This window comes from Aquarana catesbeiana, linkage group LG13 (genome assembly GCF_042186555.1).
Source record: "Aquarana catesbeiana isolate 2022-GZ linkage group LG13, ASM4218655v1, whole genome shotgun sequence".
NCBI classification, from domain to species: Eukaryota; Metazoa; Chordata; class Amphibia; order Anura; family Ranidae; genus Aquarana; species Aquarana catesbeiana.
In genome coordinates, this window is record NC_133336.1 from 182,751,801 (window position 1) to 182,769,338 (window position 17,538).

Here is a 17,538-nt window from a genome sequence, read left to right on the forward strand (position 1 = left end):
TGCACTTGCCTTGTCAAAGCTTGCTGTTGACACTGCTGTTACGCTGGCTGTGCTAGAAAAATAACACACACACAGGAGGTAGCAAAATGGCTGACAAAGCTTTTCTCTTCTTTTTCCTCCCAGACACAGAGCAGCGTTGTGCCAGTTGCTGCTGCTAATGCACTCTCTTCCTCCAACTCCTCCTCTTCTGTTAATCCCACCATGGCTATAAGGAGTCAATGGAATCATTTGATCAAACCATTGGTCATGCATAAGCATTTTTCCTTTTGGATATTGAGGATGAGGAAGATGAGGAAGATAGCACCATGACTATAGAGGGAGGGGACATCAGGCAGGGATGTTGTAGCTGCTGGAGCTTACGGCAATGTGAGTGCCAGCGATAGGGAGGGGGTGGATAATGAGGGGGCCATGGGTGCCACCAATTTGAGAGGTGGAGAATTCTAAGGCAGAACCACAGCAAGGGAAAAATTTGTCCTGGGGCAAGCAGAGCTCGCAAAGGGCTAGAGGGAGCAACCATGCTAATCCATCTAGTGTCACTTTTCCACAGGCACAGACTACTGCTATCTCCAGGGTCTGTCCACAAAGGTCTGCAGTATGGGCCAACCCAGCGTATCAACCAATGGCGGCTGGTGCTCAAAATTTTTGGGGTGGCGCAAACAAATAGAAAAATTCTGAAAAAAACCTTCAAAAGCAGCCACTGTGCCCATCAAACGCAGCCACTGTGTCCATCAATAGCAGGCACTGTGCCATCAAACGCAGCCACTGTGCCATCAAACGCAGCCACTGTGCCATCAAACGCAGCCACTGTGCCCATCAATAGCAGCCACTGTGCCATCAAACGCTGCCACTGTGCCCATCAAGTGCAGCCACTGTGCCCATCAACATAGCCACTATGCCATCAAACGAGGCCACTGTACCATCAAATGAGGCCACTATACCATCAAACGCAGCCACTGTGCCCATCAAATGCTGCCACTGTGCCATCGAATGCTGCCACTGTGCCCATCAAATGCCACCACTGTGCCATCAAATGCTGGCACTGTGCCCATCGAATGCCGCCACTGTGCCATCAAATGCCGCCACTGTGACCCCCCGCCCGCTCGCCGTCTGCCCGGCACTTACCCTGTCTCAGTGGCGCAGCGGGTGACAGCAGCAAGCGGTGTCCTCCATGCGTCTCTTCCCCTCCTCTCCTCCCATCCTCTCCTCCTAATAGGTGTCCAATCACAGCGCCTGTTGTTTCAGCCAATCAGGTGACGGGTAACAGACCCGAGCACCTGATTGGCGGAGAGGCGGTTCAGTGTTAGGAAAGCAAATATTCATTCGCTTTTCTAACACACCTGGGTGGACTGTGAGCACCAAGCATGGTGCTCGCAGTTCACCTATTTTGAAGCCTATTAGAGCCTATGCCTCTAATCAGGTGCTTCAAAAACACCTCCGCCGCTGTAATTCAGGCACCGGGCACCCGAAAAGGGGCCGGGTGCCTTAATAGGGGGTGGCAGCGGTGGCCATGGATAGATTCATGCTATGCGTGAATCTATCCATTGGTCATAGAGGGGGTGGCTGGAGAGAGGGGGCGGCGCTCGTGCCCCCCTTATGGACTGGTACCAACCATTTGGGTACCCCATGTACAAGTAAACACGAGTCTGCACCACAGAGCAGCGCCTCACTGAGACAAGTCAGTAGCAAAAGGTCCACACTATTCCTCCTTGATCCTCACTTTCCACATCTCCTCCCCTAAATAACAATCTCCTTCTGCATGTCAGCCGGCTTCCCGACCCCTCCTTAGCAACCAGCCATATAGAGTGTGTTTACAGTGTGTTTAAAGAGAAAAAAAAACATAAAACGCAAAATGTATGAAAACTGCATGCAAAAACGCATAAAAAACAAGGGTTTAAAAAGCAAAATGCACAGCAAAACGTTCCTGAAAAACGCATCAAGCGCAGCCGCATAGATGTGAACCTAGGGTAAGTGCATGTATTCTTCCATGTCTAGATTTGGTGGCCTCTGGTCTCACATTAGTTACCAGTATGCTGGTACATTTTCAAGAATTTTCTTTCATCTTCTTTCTATCCTGTAGCACAGTGGTCTCCAAATTGTGTCCCAGGGCCCAGATGCAGCCCTTTGCTTGCTTTTAACGGGCTCTTTGGACATTATTTCCTCCACTGACACAACGAAGGGGCCAATGATGGGGCACAATTATTTCTCCCGATGACACCAACAATGCGGCCCAGTGACACTAATGAAGGGGCATAATTCCTCCCAATGATGCCAATGTTGGGGCACAATTTCTCCCACTGAAATACCAAAGATAGGGCATTATTTATTTTATTCCCAATGACCACATTTCAGCCCCTCTAAAGTCCAAAAGGACAGTATACTGCCCCTTTGTTGAGAAGGTTTGGAGACCCCTGCTGTAACATATTGACATATTTATTGTATGTGTTCTCTACTCAATTGCAGCGCCTTGTATTGTGAGATCAACTGATATGTTACAAAACAACATTAGGCGGAAATATACAATTCCAGAGCATAAAATGAAGGAAACATACTCTGTGCATCTTCATAACGAAACATTTGAGTGCACACCTGGATATGGCATTCCCGATGAAAAAAGTCTGACGGTTCAGTGCTTGGAAGGTGTGCTAAAATACCCAAAATGCTTAAAGGAAGGTGAGTAGCAGATTGCCTCCTAAATACTTCAGATTATGATTGTCTATGTAATACATTCCTTCTCTGTATGTATGTTATATTGCAGAGTAGGGATGAGCCGAACACCCTCCTGTTCGGTTTGCACCAGAACATGCGAACAGGCAAAAAATTCGGCAGAACACACAAACACCGTTAAAGTCTATGGGACACTAACATGAAAAATCAAAGGTGCTACCTTTAAAGGCCTATATGCAAGTTATAGTCATAAAAAGTGTTTGGGGGCCTGGGTCCTGCCCCAGGGGACATGTATCGATGCAAAAAAAATTTTTTAAAACAGACGTTTTTTTCGGGAGCAGTGATTTTTTTTTTTAATGCTTAAAGTGAAGCAATACAAATAAAATATTCCTTTAAATATTTTGCCTGGGGGGTGTCTATAGTGTGCCTGTAAAGTGGCGCAGTTTTCTCGGGTTTAGAACAGTACCACAGCAAAATGACATTTCTAAAGGAAAAATTGTCATTTAAAACTGATCGCGGCTATAATGAATTGTCGGGTCTCGGCAATATAGATAAAACTCATTGAAAAAAAGAGCATGGGTTCCCCCCTCCCAGTCCATTACCAGGCCCTTTGGGTCTGGTATGAATATTAAGGGGAACCCCAAACCAAAATTAAAAAAAAAATGCGTGGGGGTCCCTCTAAAATCCATACCAGGCCCTTCAGGTCTTATATGGAAATTAAGGGGAACCCTGCACCAAATTTAAAAAAAAATGGCGTAGGGCCCCCCCTCCAAAATCCATACCAGACCCCCCAAAATCCATACCAGACCCTTCAGAGTGCCCCCCCCTGAACCGTACCAGGCCACATGCCTTCAACATGGGGAGGGTGCTTTGGGGTCTGACCCCAAAGCACCTTGTTCCCATGTTGATGGAGACAAGGGCCTCATCCCCACAACCCTTGCCCGGTGGCTATGGGGGTATGCGGGCAGAGGGCTTATCAGAATCTGGAAGCCCCCTTTAACAAGGGGACCCCCAGATCTCGCCCCCCCCATGTGAATTGGTAATGAAGTACCCAATTGTACCCCTACCATTTCACAAAAAAAGTGTCAAATGTAAGTTCACGCCGCCCGACGGACCAAAAAAAAAAAAAACACAACCGATCCACCTCCACGGGAAGCTCCCACCGAGGGATGCGTCTTCTCTGTGACAGGACCACCTGGGGGGGCAGGGCCACCCGGTGACGTAAACGGGTGGCCCTGCTCCCTCTGACACCACATGGAAGCCATAGGGAAGTCCCCATAGCGTCAGAGGGGGGCAGGGTCACCCGGTTACGTCATCGGGTGGCCCCGCCCTCAGTTGTATAAGAATTGCGACAGAGAAGACGCATCACTCGGCAGGAGCCTCCCATGGAGGCGGATCGGTTGCGGCTTTTTATTTTTTATTTTTCGGTCCGTCGGGCGGCATCAACTTACATCGTGGGACATTTTTATTTTTTTTATTTTTTAATAAAGGACTTGTCCCAAGCTGTCTTTTTTTTGTTAAATGGTAGGGGTACGATTGGGTACCCCATTACCAATTCACACAGGGGGGAGGCCGGGATCTGGGGGTCCCCTTGTTAAGTATTTCGGACACCTGTCTTTACACGCACATGAACTTTAATGGCATCCCAGTCTTAGTCCGTAGGGTTCAAAACTGAGTTGGCCCACCCTTTGCAGCTATAACAGCTTCAACTCTTCTGGGAAGGCTGTCCACAAGGTTTAGGAGTGTGTCTATGGGAATGTTTGACCATTCTTCCAGAAGCGCATTTGTGAGGTCAGGCACTGATGTTGGATGAGAAAGCCTGGCTCACAGTCTCCTCTCTAACTCATCCCAAAGGACTCTATGCAGGCCAGTCAAGTTCCTCCACCCCAAACTCACTCATCCATGTCTTTATGGACCTTTTTTTTTAGCACTGGTCCAAATCAGTTAGTGGAGGGGGGATTATGGTGGTGGGTTGTTTTTTAGGGGTTGGGCTTGGCCCCCTAGTTCCAGTGAAAGGAAATCTTAAGGCGTCAACATACCGAGACATTTTGGACAATATCATGCGCCCAAGTGGTACAAAAGCTAATAACTTTGGCGATGTAGCTCAAGGCAGTGTTGTAAATGGCTTTGTATGTTGTTGTTAGTATTTTGAATTTTATTAGTTGGGTAATTGGAAAACAGTGGAGGGATTGACAGACAGTGGTGAATTGATGGTGACTGGCATTGATCCAGTGTGGGAAACCTCCAGTTACTGCACATAGCATATACGGACTCTTAAGGGTTGATTTACTAAAGGCAAATAGACTGTGTACTTTGCAAGTCCAGTCACATTCTGCAAGGGAATTTGCGTCAGAGCTTAGTAAATGAGGTAAAGCTTCAATTTGCTTCAATGCAAATTCTCCAGGCATGTGAATACCCAATCACATGCAAGAAAAAAAAAACAGCCTTTTTGCTTGCACATGATTGGATGATGGAAGTCAGAAGAGCTTCCTTTCATTTACTAAGCTTTGGAGCAAATGCAAATCAGTGGCAAAAGTCCCTCGAGGACTAGGAATTTTTGGTCCCCTTTAGAAATACAGCACAAAATATTGCACACTGCACTACCAGCCCTCCTGGCTGTTTATCTACCAGCCCACCTGGCTGCTCTGAAGATCTCCCAGGGCAAGGGATAGAAGGGTTAAGCACAGCGATGTCCTCCTGAAAGCTTGCTACATGTGGCAGTCTCTCCCCTTGTAAATCCCCAGGTGTACTGATGTACTTTGTTTGGCTCTAGGTTTCTGTATAATACAACAACAAGAAATGGTCTTAAATCACATTCGATACAGTAAAGGCACCGTGATTGAACATGGACAACCGGTTGTATTTGAATGCACTGAAGGAATGGTGCCACTGAACAACCTGGAAGGCAAATGTGAAAAAAGATACATACATTACCCAAAATGTGTCTCTACAAGTAAGTTTACATTCGAGGTACAGAGATGTGAGGGATGAGTGTGAGATAACTATAACCCTAAGGCAGGGGTAGGCAACCAGTAGCCCTCCAGCTGTTGTGGAACTACATTTCCCATGAGGCATTGCAAGGCTGGCAGTTAGAATTACTCCCAGAGGAATAATGGGACTTGTAGTTCTGCAACAGCTGGAGGGCCCCAGGTCGCCTACCCCTGCCCTAGGGGGTACCATCTCATATGATATATATATAAGACAATACATTGAAATTTGTGGGCCTTTACATGTGCCCTCCGGGGTTTAATAAATGCTAAACCAAATGATTAAAAATAAAAAAAAACATTTTATTGAAGATTACATATAGATTGTCTAAAAGAGAAACAGGATTGATTAGAATTTAGTTACAAGCTAGTTGTCCAAGGTATGACCATCCTGGCTAAAAGATCCGGTTGGATTGGCCGACATGTTTCATGGGCTAACCCGCTTCGTCAGGGCCTCGGAAATTCTCAAAGTACTCAAAATACTGTAACAATATTTAAACAAGATATTATCACAAAAAGACATTTGATATAAAGGTACGTTCACTTTTAGACATTAATTTTTTTTGTTTAGCTCTAGGTTTCTGTGTAATACAACAACATGAAATGGCCTTAAATCACATTCGATACAATAAAGGCACCATGATTGAAAATGGACAATTGGTTGTATTTGAATGCGCTGAAGGAATGGTGCCACTGAACAGTCTGGAAGGCAAATGTGAAAGAAGACACATAAATTACCCAAAGTGCATCTCTACAAGTAAGTTTACAATAATCTCAAATGTCTGTTTTTGACTTTTTGCATTTCTTTTTTGACTTTTAAACATCACTCGTTCTGCTCATTAAAGGTCTTGCACCTATACAGATTAATCCCAGGGAATAAAACGAATGCAGGGCAAAGCAGATTCACTCACAGTAGAATTTAAATTGTTGGAAACCCTTCCATATAATTAGTGAAGTCCTCCCATATAAATTGTACCTATTTATCTGCAGTCTTCTCTTCTTTACATCATTGTCAAGTGCTGAATATTTTAAGCTTGTCTGAGAGTTCAGAAAAAAAAGGGGGCGGAGAGCTGAAGTCACACTCAGTGAGGAGAGCTCTGAGAGCCAGGGGTGTTGCTAGGTGGCAAAAAGACCAGAGGCTTCAGCCCGCAGTCCAAGGCCGGCACGGGGGTGGGGGTGACTGTGCTTTTTGGCTGGGCGGTGGGGTTGTGTGGCGGGGGGTAAGCTCACTTGCTGATTGCTGCCTGGCTTACCAGTGCCCATCAATGCTGACCACTAAAATCACCTACCTGACATACACACACTGACTTACCTGATATTCACACACTGACCTACCTGACATACACACGCTGACCTTCCTACCTGACCTACACACACTGACCTACACCCACTGACAGGGCCGTTAAGTATGCTTAGGCCTGGTAAGCCACCAAACCCTTCATCCAGGCCAAGCACGTTCCCCTCAAGGACGGTTACATCATCTGCACCTTAATAACCAGGTCAAAGCATAACAGAGAACCGGGCAGAATATATCATCATCACAGAAACGATTTGCTTGACGAGATTATTGGATCATCTTCACCACAATAGCTGCTTACAATCCTTTGTTTAAAGAGGCCGCTGTCTCAGCATCCCTGGAGTGCAGGTGTCTCCCATACTCAGAGAAGGACAATGCTTTGCATATCTCCTGGGGAGGAGCTGATGCCATAGAGGCACCTCATATCATGCATAGTGACTGAGCCTACCAAGGGGCTACTCCACAATATAAGAAGATCAATAAAATCAGTTCAATCAGGAAATTTATGAAGCATTATTAACACAAAATTGGCCTGTCTAATTCGTCTGATCCCAACAATTACCACCCTGACATTTCCAATGGTGTATATATTTTCTATTCCCGTTGGTCTATGCATCCAGCTTGGCATATACAGTTTTTTTTGTGATAGAGGTCTACTGTAATTCTTCTCTGTACCATTACCTGTTACCATTACCATTACCAACAATGAGAGACATACACTGACCTACCTACACTGACCTACCTACCTGACATACACGCACTGACCTACCTGACACGCATTGACATACACTGACCTACCTACCTGACATGCACTGACATACACTGACCTACCTACCTGACATGCACTGACATACACTGACCTACCTACCTGACATACACTGACCTAACTACCTGATGGTGGTGTGCGAAGCAGCCCAGAGGAGAGGAAGAGAGCCGAGCGCCGAGCGGGCATCGATGAGGCTGCATTGTAATTACCGCCTTCTGGAGCCTGCAGCGCCTATGATGGACGTCACACGTCCCGTGGTCCCGCCATTGGACCAGTGGGACGTCCATCAATGGCGCTGCAGTCTCCAGAAGGCGGGACCTACTATGTGACTCGGCCGCACTCGGCAGAGCTCGGGATCAGATCGGTCCCCGCTCGGCGGCAGACGGCGGCGCTCGGGGCTAATGATAAAACAGTACCCACCCTAGACCCGGGGCTTGTTGGCGACCCACTCGGGGCTTCAGCCACAGTCAGCCCCCCCTGCTGACGCGCCTGCTGAGAGCTGATTGGACGGAAAGGGACAAACCCCCCTTCACACAGTTCACAGGAACAGAGCCGAGGCTGTCAATCAGCTGGAGTTTCCTCCCCTGACACCATTTTTCTCTTGGTGTCAGGAAAACTTTTTAGAAATTACATTTTTTTTTTATTTATTTATGAAAGCTAGTGGGGGAGATCTCCTGCTAGCTGTCAAAATTGACTCAGGGGGGGTGTGGGGGCTGGTGAATTTGTTGTATGTTCCATGTTACACCCTGAACATGTTACAAAAGGTGAACCTATCTTTTGAAGCCCACCACACAACAAATGCTTGGAGGTATCTTTTTTTGTTGTTTTGTTTTTCAGCAGAAGTTACATTGTATTTCTCTTCTACCAAAAAAAGCACTGCAGTGTACACTACCGGCATGTAAGATGCTAACCATTCAGAAAGGTGGTATAATATAAATCCAGTTACATCATCATCGGTCGCCCAATGGCCGAAAAAAAAATACCGGTCTTGAAGAAGCAGAGGAAGATATGGCGTGTTCCTGCTGCAAATATTGCCCCATTCTTAACCAGAAATGTACTGTAACAGCTCTCTACACATTTCATGAACAACATTCACTTCTTCAGGAGACTGTAAATATGTGGTGGTGTTACAATCTGAAGTCAGGCATGGAGACCAGTAGCTATAGCAGTAGCGAGGCTCCTTAGAACCAGCAATATCCTGGTCCTCCTCCCATTCTGTCAACTGATTATTGATTTTCTCACAATATATGCCCATTAAATTTTTGGCTATGGGAAAAGTATTAATAATTGGGTCTTCCTGGGACCACAGTTGTCACCTAATGTTCCCATGAGTGAGAAGTGGCTATCTCACAAGGTTATCATTTGGGTGGGGACTAGCTGGTATAACCCTAAGTTTACACCTATGCTTTTATTAGTGCATTTTGCAGTTTGCAGAAATGCACCACAGTCCATTTAACATGGTTTCCTATGGTACACATTCACATCTACTGCCGTGAACACACGGGTGGACTTTTCGACCAGACTGGTCCGACGGAATGAATCCGTCGGACAATCCGACCATGTGTGGGCTTCATCGGACCTTCAGCTGACTTTTTCTGTTGAAAATCAGATGAACTTTAGATTTGGAACATGTTTCAAATCTTTCCGCCGGACCCAGTTCCTATCGAGAAATCCGCTCGTCTGTATGCTAGTCCGACGGACGAAAACTGACGCTAGGGCAGCTATTGGCTACTGGCTATGAACTTCCTTATTTTAGTCCGGTCGTACATCATTACGTACAAATCCATCGGACTTTGGTGTGATCGTGTGTAGGCAAGTCCGTTCGTTAGAAAGTCCGTCGTAACTCCGTCGAAATCCGTCGGAAAGACCGTCGGACGGCATAAGTGGCCTGCGGTCCCCACAAAATCCATACCAGACCCTTTTCCAAGCATGCAGTCCGGCAGGTCAGGAAAGGGATGGGATGAATGAGTGCCCCCCCTCCCCAAACCATACCAGGCCACATACCCTCAACATGGGGAGGATGGATGCCCCCCCCAAGTGAATGGGTATCGAGTACATCGTCCCCCTACTCATTCACCCCAAAAAGCAGTGAAATGTAAAAAGAAAACAAGAGCCAGTTTTTGACAAGTCCTTCATTAAAAATAGCTCTGAGTCTTCTCACGCTGCTGTCTTCTCCCAGTGCTGTCTTCTCCCACTTCCGTCTTCTCCCAGTGCTGTCTTCTCCCACTTCCGTCTTCTCCCAGTGCTGTCTTCTCCCACTTCCGTCTTCTCCCAGTGCTGTCTTCTCCCGCTTCCGTCTTCTCCCAGTGTTGTCTTCTCCTGCTTCCGTCTGCTCCCAGTGCTGTCTTCTCCTGCTTCCGTCTTCTCCCAGTGCTGTCTTCACCCGCTGCTGTCTTCTCCTACTGCTGTCTTCTTCCTCGCCGCCGGTTACCCGCTAAAAAGAAAAAAATCTGCTCTTTTGTGGCTGTCTTCCTCCATTGTGTTGTCGCCCGCTGTCTGGTATCTCTTATATAGCCATGGGGTGTGGCCATCCGATGACATCACCAGGAGCAGACGGCAGCAGGAGAAGATGGCTCGGAGCGTTTTTTTTTTTAATAAAGGACTTGTCAAAAACCTGCTTTTTTTTTGCTTTTTTTTTTACATTTCACTGCTTTTTGCAGGGAATGGGTAGGGGTACCTGATACCCATTCACATAGGGGGTACCGGGATCTAGATTTCCATAAGCCCCCTCCCGCAGACCCCAATAACCACCGGCCAGGGTTGTCGGGAAGAGGCCATTGTCCCCATCAACAAACACCTGCCCCCCATGTTGAGGGTATGTGGCCTGGTATGGTTCAGGAAGGGGGGGCGCTCGCTTGTCCCCTCCCTTTCCTGACCTGCTGGGCTGCATGCTCGGTTAAGGGTCTGGTATGGATTTTGGGGGGGACCCCACACCATTTTTTTTATATTTTGACATGGGGGGGTGGTATGTCCTGGTATGGACCTTGGGGGGGGGACCCCACGCCGTTTTTTTGAGAATTTGTTTTTGCTGGCAATTTTGTTTTTTTACATTGAGCCGTCAGAAAGGAACCCAGCTGACAGCTGATGACTCATCGGTTGTTAAGTGCCGGTTCACTACTACGGAACCGTTCTAATAGGAGCGACGTAAGTCGCTCCGACTTAGAAAAAGGTTCCTGTAGTATTTTTGGGGTGACTTCAGGCGACTTACGTTGACTTCTATACAGAAGTCGTTTTGCAAGTCGCCGCTGAAGTCGTGTGCAGGTCGCCTCGGTGAGGTGACCTGCAAGTCGTGCCACCCCTGTGTGAACCAGCACTAAGAATGCAGCAGCTGGTTTCCCAGCCCCCTCCTTAGCAACCAGATATATACAGTGTGTTTACAGTGTGTTTAAAGAGAACAAAAAAAAAACATAAAACGCAAAATGTATGAAAACTGCATGCAAAAACACATAAAAAAACAAGGGTTTTATAAAAGCAAAACGCACTGCAAAACTTGCCTGAAAAACGCATCAAGCGTAGCCACATGGATGTGAACCTAGGGTAAGTGCATGTGTTGTTCCATGTCTAGATTTGGTGGCCTCTGGTCTCACATTAGTTACCAGTATGCTGGTACATTTTCAAGAATTTTCTCACAGTGGACTCCAAATTGTGTCCCAGGGCCCAGATTCAGCCCTTGCTTGCTTTTAACCGGCTCTTGGAACATTATTTCATCCACTGACACCAACAAAGGGGCCAATGATGGGGCACAATTATTTCTCCCGATGACACCAACAATGTGGCCCAGAGATACTAATGAAGGGGCATAATTCCTCCCAATGATGCCAATGTTGAGGCACAATTTCTCCCACTGATATACCAAAGATAGGGCATTCATTTTTCTATTACCAATTGACACATTTCAGACCCTCTAAAATCCAAAGGACAGTATACTGCCCCTTTGTTGAGAAAGTTTGGAGACCCCTTCTGTAACATATTGACATATTCATTGTATGTCTTCTCTACTCAATTGCAGCGTCTTGTATTGTGAGATCAACTGATATGTTACAAAACAACATTAGGCGGAAATATGCACGTCCAAAGGATAAAATGAAGGAAATATACTCTGTGAATCTTGATAACGTAACATTTGAGTGCACACCTGGATATGGCATTCCTGATGAAAAAAGTCTGATGGTTCAGTGCTTGGAAGGTGTGCTAAAATACCCAAAATGCTTAAAGGAAGGTGAGTAGCAGATTGCCTACTAAATACTTCAGATGATGATTGTCTATGTAATACGTTCCTTCTCTGTATGTATGTTATATTTCAGAGACCGTGTCTAAGGCCTCATTCACACGGGCTGAAAAAAACCCTATTCAGAGGCATTTTGGGATTTTTTTCCACCACTAAATGCACTTGCATGTTTGTTAATGTGCTCATGCAGAGGTTTTTATGCCTTCTGAGGCACAAAAAATGGCCTAAGCACACATTTTTGCATTTTTTCCACGAAAACGGTCATACGTTTATTCTAGTGAATGAGTACATGAATATTCTAGCCAATAGAATTAGCTTATGCTCAAAAACTTCTGTCCCACACCACCAATGGCTCACCCTCACCAGGATCCAAGTAACACCAAAACACCATTTAAACCTTTAGCTGGACTTTATAAGAACTAGCAATAAGCCCTGAAAAGAGATAAACTGATTAACAGAATACCAATATTAAATGCAATGATATAATACAACTGCTCAGTAAAGGAAAACAGGATTTGTGTTTGTTCACTTTAACCACCAGTGGGAGGCCTTGCCTGAAATGCACTGAACGAGTGGTGAACGAAACTGTACAATACAATACAAAAATAATGTTCAACAATTTCCCAAAAGTGATATTACAGACTATAAGATCCTACCTAGGTCTTGTAGCTTCTAGCTAACCACTGGCCAGTGGGAGTTCTATTCACACAAACACACACAGAGTCTGCCAGCGTTGGGGCCCCTTAAATCTTGTGATTGAGTACTCAGACTTTTGTGAAGTAATATTTGTAATCCACAGAATGGAAAGGGGTATCTTCGCGAAGTGTCACAAAGATTAACAGATGTGGTGATCCACCTTCAGATAGAGCTGCATTAGCAGTAAATAGAACCTAGCAGGATTAAGCAAGATCCACTTACACAAGGATGGCAGAAGATCTCTCACCATTAGATGCACTTGATATATCTTCCTTCCAGCAATTGGTAGATTGATCGCTGTCTCAGTCAACAGGATGGCAATGGGAGCAACACATGCCACAGAAACCTCCAAACAGGATAATGATGATGATTGCTGCAGTACTGAAATGCGTCTCTAGATTTCTCTGCACTGTTAGCACATCTTCAGTAATCAGGCAGCATAACACACTGCAAACTCCCCTCTCAAGTGTGCACCTTCCTTTAGGAGAGTCACAGGCTCTGGAAGTGCTCAGGAGATAAACACATGGGATACTTTTTCTGTCTGCCTGCCACAATGCCAGTCTGTCTCCCTTCCTTTGTCCTCCTCTCTCTCCCCCAATCACATCTCTCCTGGGCTGCTGTCCAATCCTGTCCTTACTTGTTTTTGTTGTTAGGGGTGGGCTTCCTACTTAGCTACAGCAGGACCCAATAGAGTCTCTCCTCCTGCTATCAGTTTAGCCAGAAAATGCAATGCAATGTTTCAGAGAGCAATACTCTGCATATATTACAGAGACAATACTAAGCCAGTGCTACATCCACCCCCTTCTAAAAAATCTTTGGTCCCCCAAAGAGAGAAATTAGTGCAGTTAATAATAACATAGCATTTTTACAGTAACTTTACACATGGACCAACAACTTAGGCCTATGATCTTAGGCTGATTTTATGACATTTCCTAACAAATGCATTAGGTAATGGGACCTGCCACCAAAGTATGTTGGGAGATGGGTTGGGGACATCAGTCACTGGTACCACCATAGAATGTGCCTGGGAATCAGGAAGTCTGCGAACAGTGGGAATAGCTTCTTCTGAGCTTGTTCCAGGGGTGTCATATGTTAATCTGAGTGGGGGTTTCACTGTTCTCTTAACTCTCTGTTCTTTGGGTTCAAGACTAGTCTCTTCACAGGATTCTCCATCAGGTTCAAGGTGGCTTTCCTCAAACAGTTCTTCTTCAAGTTCAGAGGAACTCCCATCTGGAAACCTTTCATCAGGTTCATGGACTAACTGGTAGGCTTGCTCTACTAGCTCTGAATTGCCTTGCACCTGGGGCACAAATTCTGATGCATCAGGCCGAAGCACACTTGAGGGCTGATTAGCAGTTGATGTGGAGGGAGTGGCATCCAAGGGCTCAGATGGCCACAACCATCCTACCCCCAGATCATCATCACTGTCATCTTCTATTGGTGTGGCCTCATCTGGCAGTAGAGGTTGAGACCTAGTAACTGGAACTTGCCTGGAAGCAGATGGTTTGGGCAATGAAGCCTCAGTTCTCACAGGTACCCTGACGGTTTCACTCAGAGGCAGTAAATGATTTCGATGCCAGGTCTTCAGGGGACCTGTTTTCCCATCAGGCCGATTTGGTATACAGGAAGACCAGGCAGTTGCTTACAGACGACATATTGTTGAGAACTCCACCGGTCAGCTAACTTATGCTTTCCAGAGAGACCAAGATTCCTCAGCAACACCTTGTCACCCGGCTGTAAATCATGAAACCTAACTTTCAAATCACAATTCTTCCTGTTCCGCTGACCTCTAACACCAGAAGCTTCTTGTGCACTGGCAGACGAGCTCTCTTCCAAACATCAGTCTATATGGTGAGTAACCCGTTGCAACATTTTCAGTACTATTATAGGCATGAACCACAGCGGAAATGTGCCTGCTCCAATGCTGTTTTCTATCAGATGGAAGGGTTCCAAGCATGTTAAAGAGGGTACGATTAAACCTCTCTGGTTGAGGATCCCCTTGAGGGTGGTAAGGTGTTGTTCTCGATTTCTTGATGCTCAGAAGATCCAATAGCTGTTTAATGAGCCTGCTTTCAAAGTCTCTTCCTTGGTCAGAGTGAATTCTCTGAGGTAATCCATAATGAACAAAGAATTTCTCCACGAACACTTTGGCGACTGTGGCAGCTCGTTGATCTCTTGTTGGATAAGCCTGGGCATAACGGGTGAAATGATCGGTCACTACCAACACATTCCCTTGACCACTCATTTCGGGTTCCAGACACAAGAAATCGATGCACACTAGATCCATAGGACTTTAAATCTGTAGATGGCCCATTGGGGCAGCTCTGGAAGGCAAAGTCTTTCTCTGGATGCAGCAAAGGCAGGAGTGACAGTAACTTTCAATTTCAGTTCGCATACACGGCCAGTAGAAACGATCCCTAACTAACTTAAATGCTCTATCAGGTCCCAAGTGTCCATGTTGATCATGTAATGCATTCAGCACTGTCCTCCTATGCTTCTCTGGGAGGAACAGCTGCCAACTCTCCTCTGGATCATCCGAGGGGCCCCTTCGGTAGACCACCCCTTCTGAGAGCTGCAGTCGTTTCCACTCCTTGTGAACCAATCGAGCCTCCTTTGGGGAGTCTGCTGTGAGTAGAGGTTCTGGGCGACCACTCTCCAAGGCTCTCAAAGTCAGAGAACAAAGGGGATCTTCTGTTTGATCCTTCCTCAGGTCTTTCTTGGAAAGGGTAGGCAGTCCCTCATCCCTCACATGGGTCAAGTCACAGTAGAGCTTTGGGACCCCAACAGTGGTGACTCCAATGGCTTATGCCCCTGTCACTCCTCTGGCTCGGTACTCAATCCCTTGACACAAAGCCTGAATGCCTTCTGTCATCAGTTGAGTCCACCCTTCCTTGAGTTAGTGGGTCATAGGGTTTCCTTGACAGAGCATCGGCATCCCTATTTCCAACTCCAGGTCAGTACTTCAAGCTGAAACGGAAACTAGAAAGTGCTGCCAACCTTCGATGTCCCGTGAAATCCAGCTTGGCCGTGGTAAGGACATATGTGGGTTGTTATCCGTTTTGACTTCGAATTCTGCACCATACAGGTATTCTTTAAGCTTGTCCACGACAGCCCATTTCAACGCCAAAAAATCCAACTTGTGGGTAGGGTAATTCCTCTCAGATAGAGTAAGGATTAGACTCACATAATCAACATTTCTCAGATGTCCATCATGTTCTTGGTGCAACACACCACCTAGTCCTTCTCTGCTGGCATCAGCATGGAGCTCATAGGGCTTGTGGTTGTCAGCGTAGGCTAAAACTGGTGCATTGGTCAAGCTCCGTTTCAATTGAAGAAAAGCTTGTTCGCATTGATCAGACCATTCTCCCTCTATGGACTCCCGAGACTTTCTCACTCCACTAGTTTGCCGGACTACTTCTGGGACCTCTTGCTCTCCTAGACATGTGCATTTCGTTTCGTTCCGAATCAAAATTCAGAACGAAATTAAATGAATTTTTCATTATTCGGAAATTTGGATGCTCTTGAATTTCCGAATTACAAAAGTAATGAATTTAAACAAATCGGAAAAAAAGCGAACAAATTCAAATCGAATTCGAAAACAAATATGAATTGAATTTGAAAACATATTCGAATCGAATTTGAAAACAAATTCGAATCGAATTTGAAAACAAATTCGAATCGAATTTGAAAACAATAGAAATCGTTTTTCTAAAAAATACAATAAGATAGAATATAAAATCATAAAGCAATAGAATACATATATATAATATTTTTTTAATTCTGTTTTATTGTTTTTCTATGCTTTTCTTTTCTATTATTTCCTATTCTATAATAGTATTTTCTATTCAAATTCAAATTCATTCTATACAAAATTCGAATTTCGGAACATGATTTCTGAAGATCGAATTTCGTATAGAATGAATTTGAATTAGAATAGAAAAGATTTGAATAGAAAAGAATAGACTAGAAATTTTAACATCATGTAGAATTTAATCGAATTTGAATAGAAAAGATTAGAATAGAAAAGAAAATAATAGAAAAGAATAAACTAGAAAAACATATATTGTATTTTATTCTATTCTGTTCTATTGTTTTTCTATTCTATTCTTTTCTATTATTTTCTATTCTATTCTAATCTTTTCTATTCAAATTCAAAATCATTATATACGAAATTTGAATTTCGGAAAATGATTATAATATATTTTATATACATATATATATATATATATATATATATATATATATATATATATACCGTATATACTCGAGTATAAGTCGAATTTTTCAGCACATTTTTTTGTGCTGAAAGTGCCCCCCTCGACTTATACTCGAGTCAAGCACTTTTCTGCAGCAAAAAATTTCATTTTCCGAACCGAATTTGGGGCCCCGTATCTCAGGGCCACTTAATGCTAGGAACCCCAAATTTGGTGTGAAAACCCAGTGGAACTGGTACCACAACATATCCAAAGCTGAAGTTCCTAGCACTAAGTGGCCCCGAGATACGGGGCCCCAAAATCGGTTCGGAAAATGTCATTCTCTGCTGCAGAAAAGTGCTTGACATTTTCTGAACTGATTTTTGGGGCCCTGTATCTTGGGGCCACTTGGTGCTAGAAACCCCAGCTGGCAATTTTATGCTGATACGGGGCCCCAAATTCGGTCAACTGTGTCCATCTGCAGCAATGTCATTTCGGGACCCTTTGGGTTCAGAGACCCCAAATTTTTGCTGCAGCTAGGGGGCATCTAGGAACCCTTAACTACCGAGTTTGAAGTTCAGGGGACCTATGGCTGCAAATGGGCACAGTGAGGCATGCAAATGGGCACAGTGATGCTGCAAATGGGCATTGTTGACCCTCTTTTCCACTTACAGTAGCTGTGCATTTCTCACCCTCGTCTTATACTC

General features: G+C 45.1%; 1 protein-coding gene across 9 annotated transcripts in view; it reads left to right on the forward strand.

Annotated features, from left to right (window-relative positions):
• Window positions 1-17,538, forward strand: part of LOC141117115 (coagulation factor XIII B chain-like) — a 91,127-nt gene that overhangs the window by 14,636 nt on the left and 58,953 nt on the right. For 7 of the 9 annotated variants that reach the window (XR_012237105.1, XM_073609746.1, XM_073609742.1 and 4 more), the window contains exons 3-6: window positions 2,461-2,670; window positions 5,438-5,617; window positions 6,223-6,408; window positions 11,724-11,933. Coding sequence is in view for 8 of the 9 variants with exons in the window: in XM_073609746.1 (XP_073465847.1) it covers window positions 2,461-2,670; window positions 5,438-5,617; window positions 6,223-6,408; window positions 11,724-11,933 (786 nt within the window). In the remaining variant the exon portion in view is untranslated. The remainder of the gene's footprint in view (window positions 1-2,460; window positions 2,671-5,437; window positions 5,618-6,222; window positions 6,409-11,723; window positions 11,934-17,538) is intronic. The other 2 variants (XM_073609749.1, XM_073609747.1) reach the window with 2 other exon arrangements.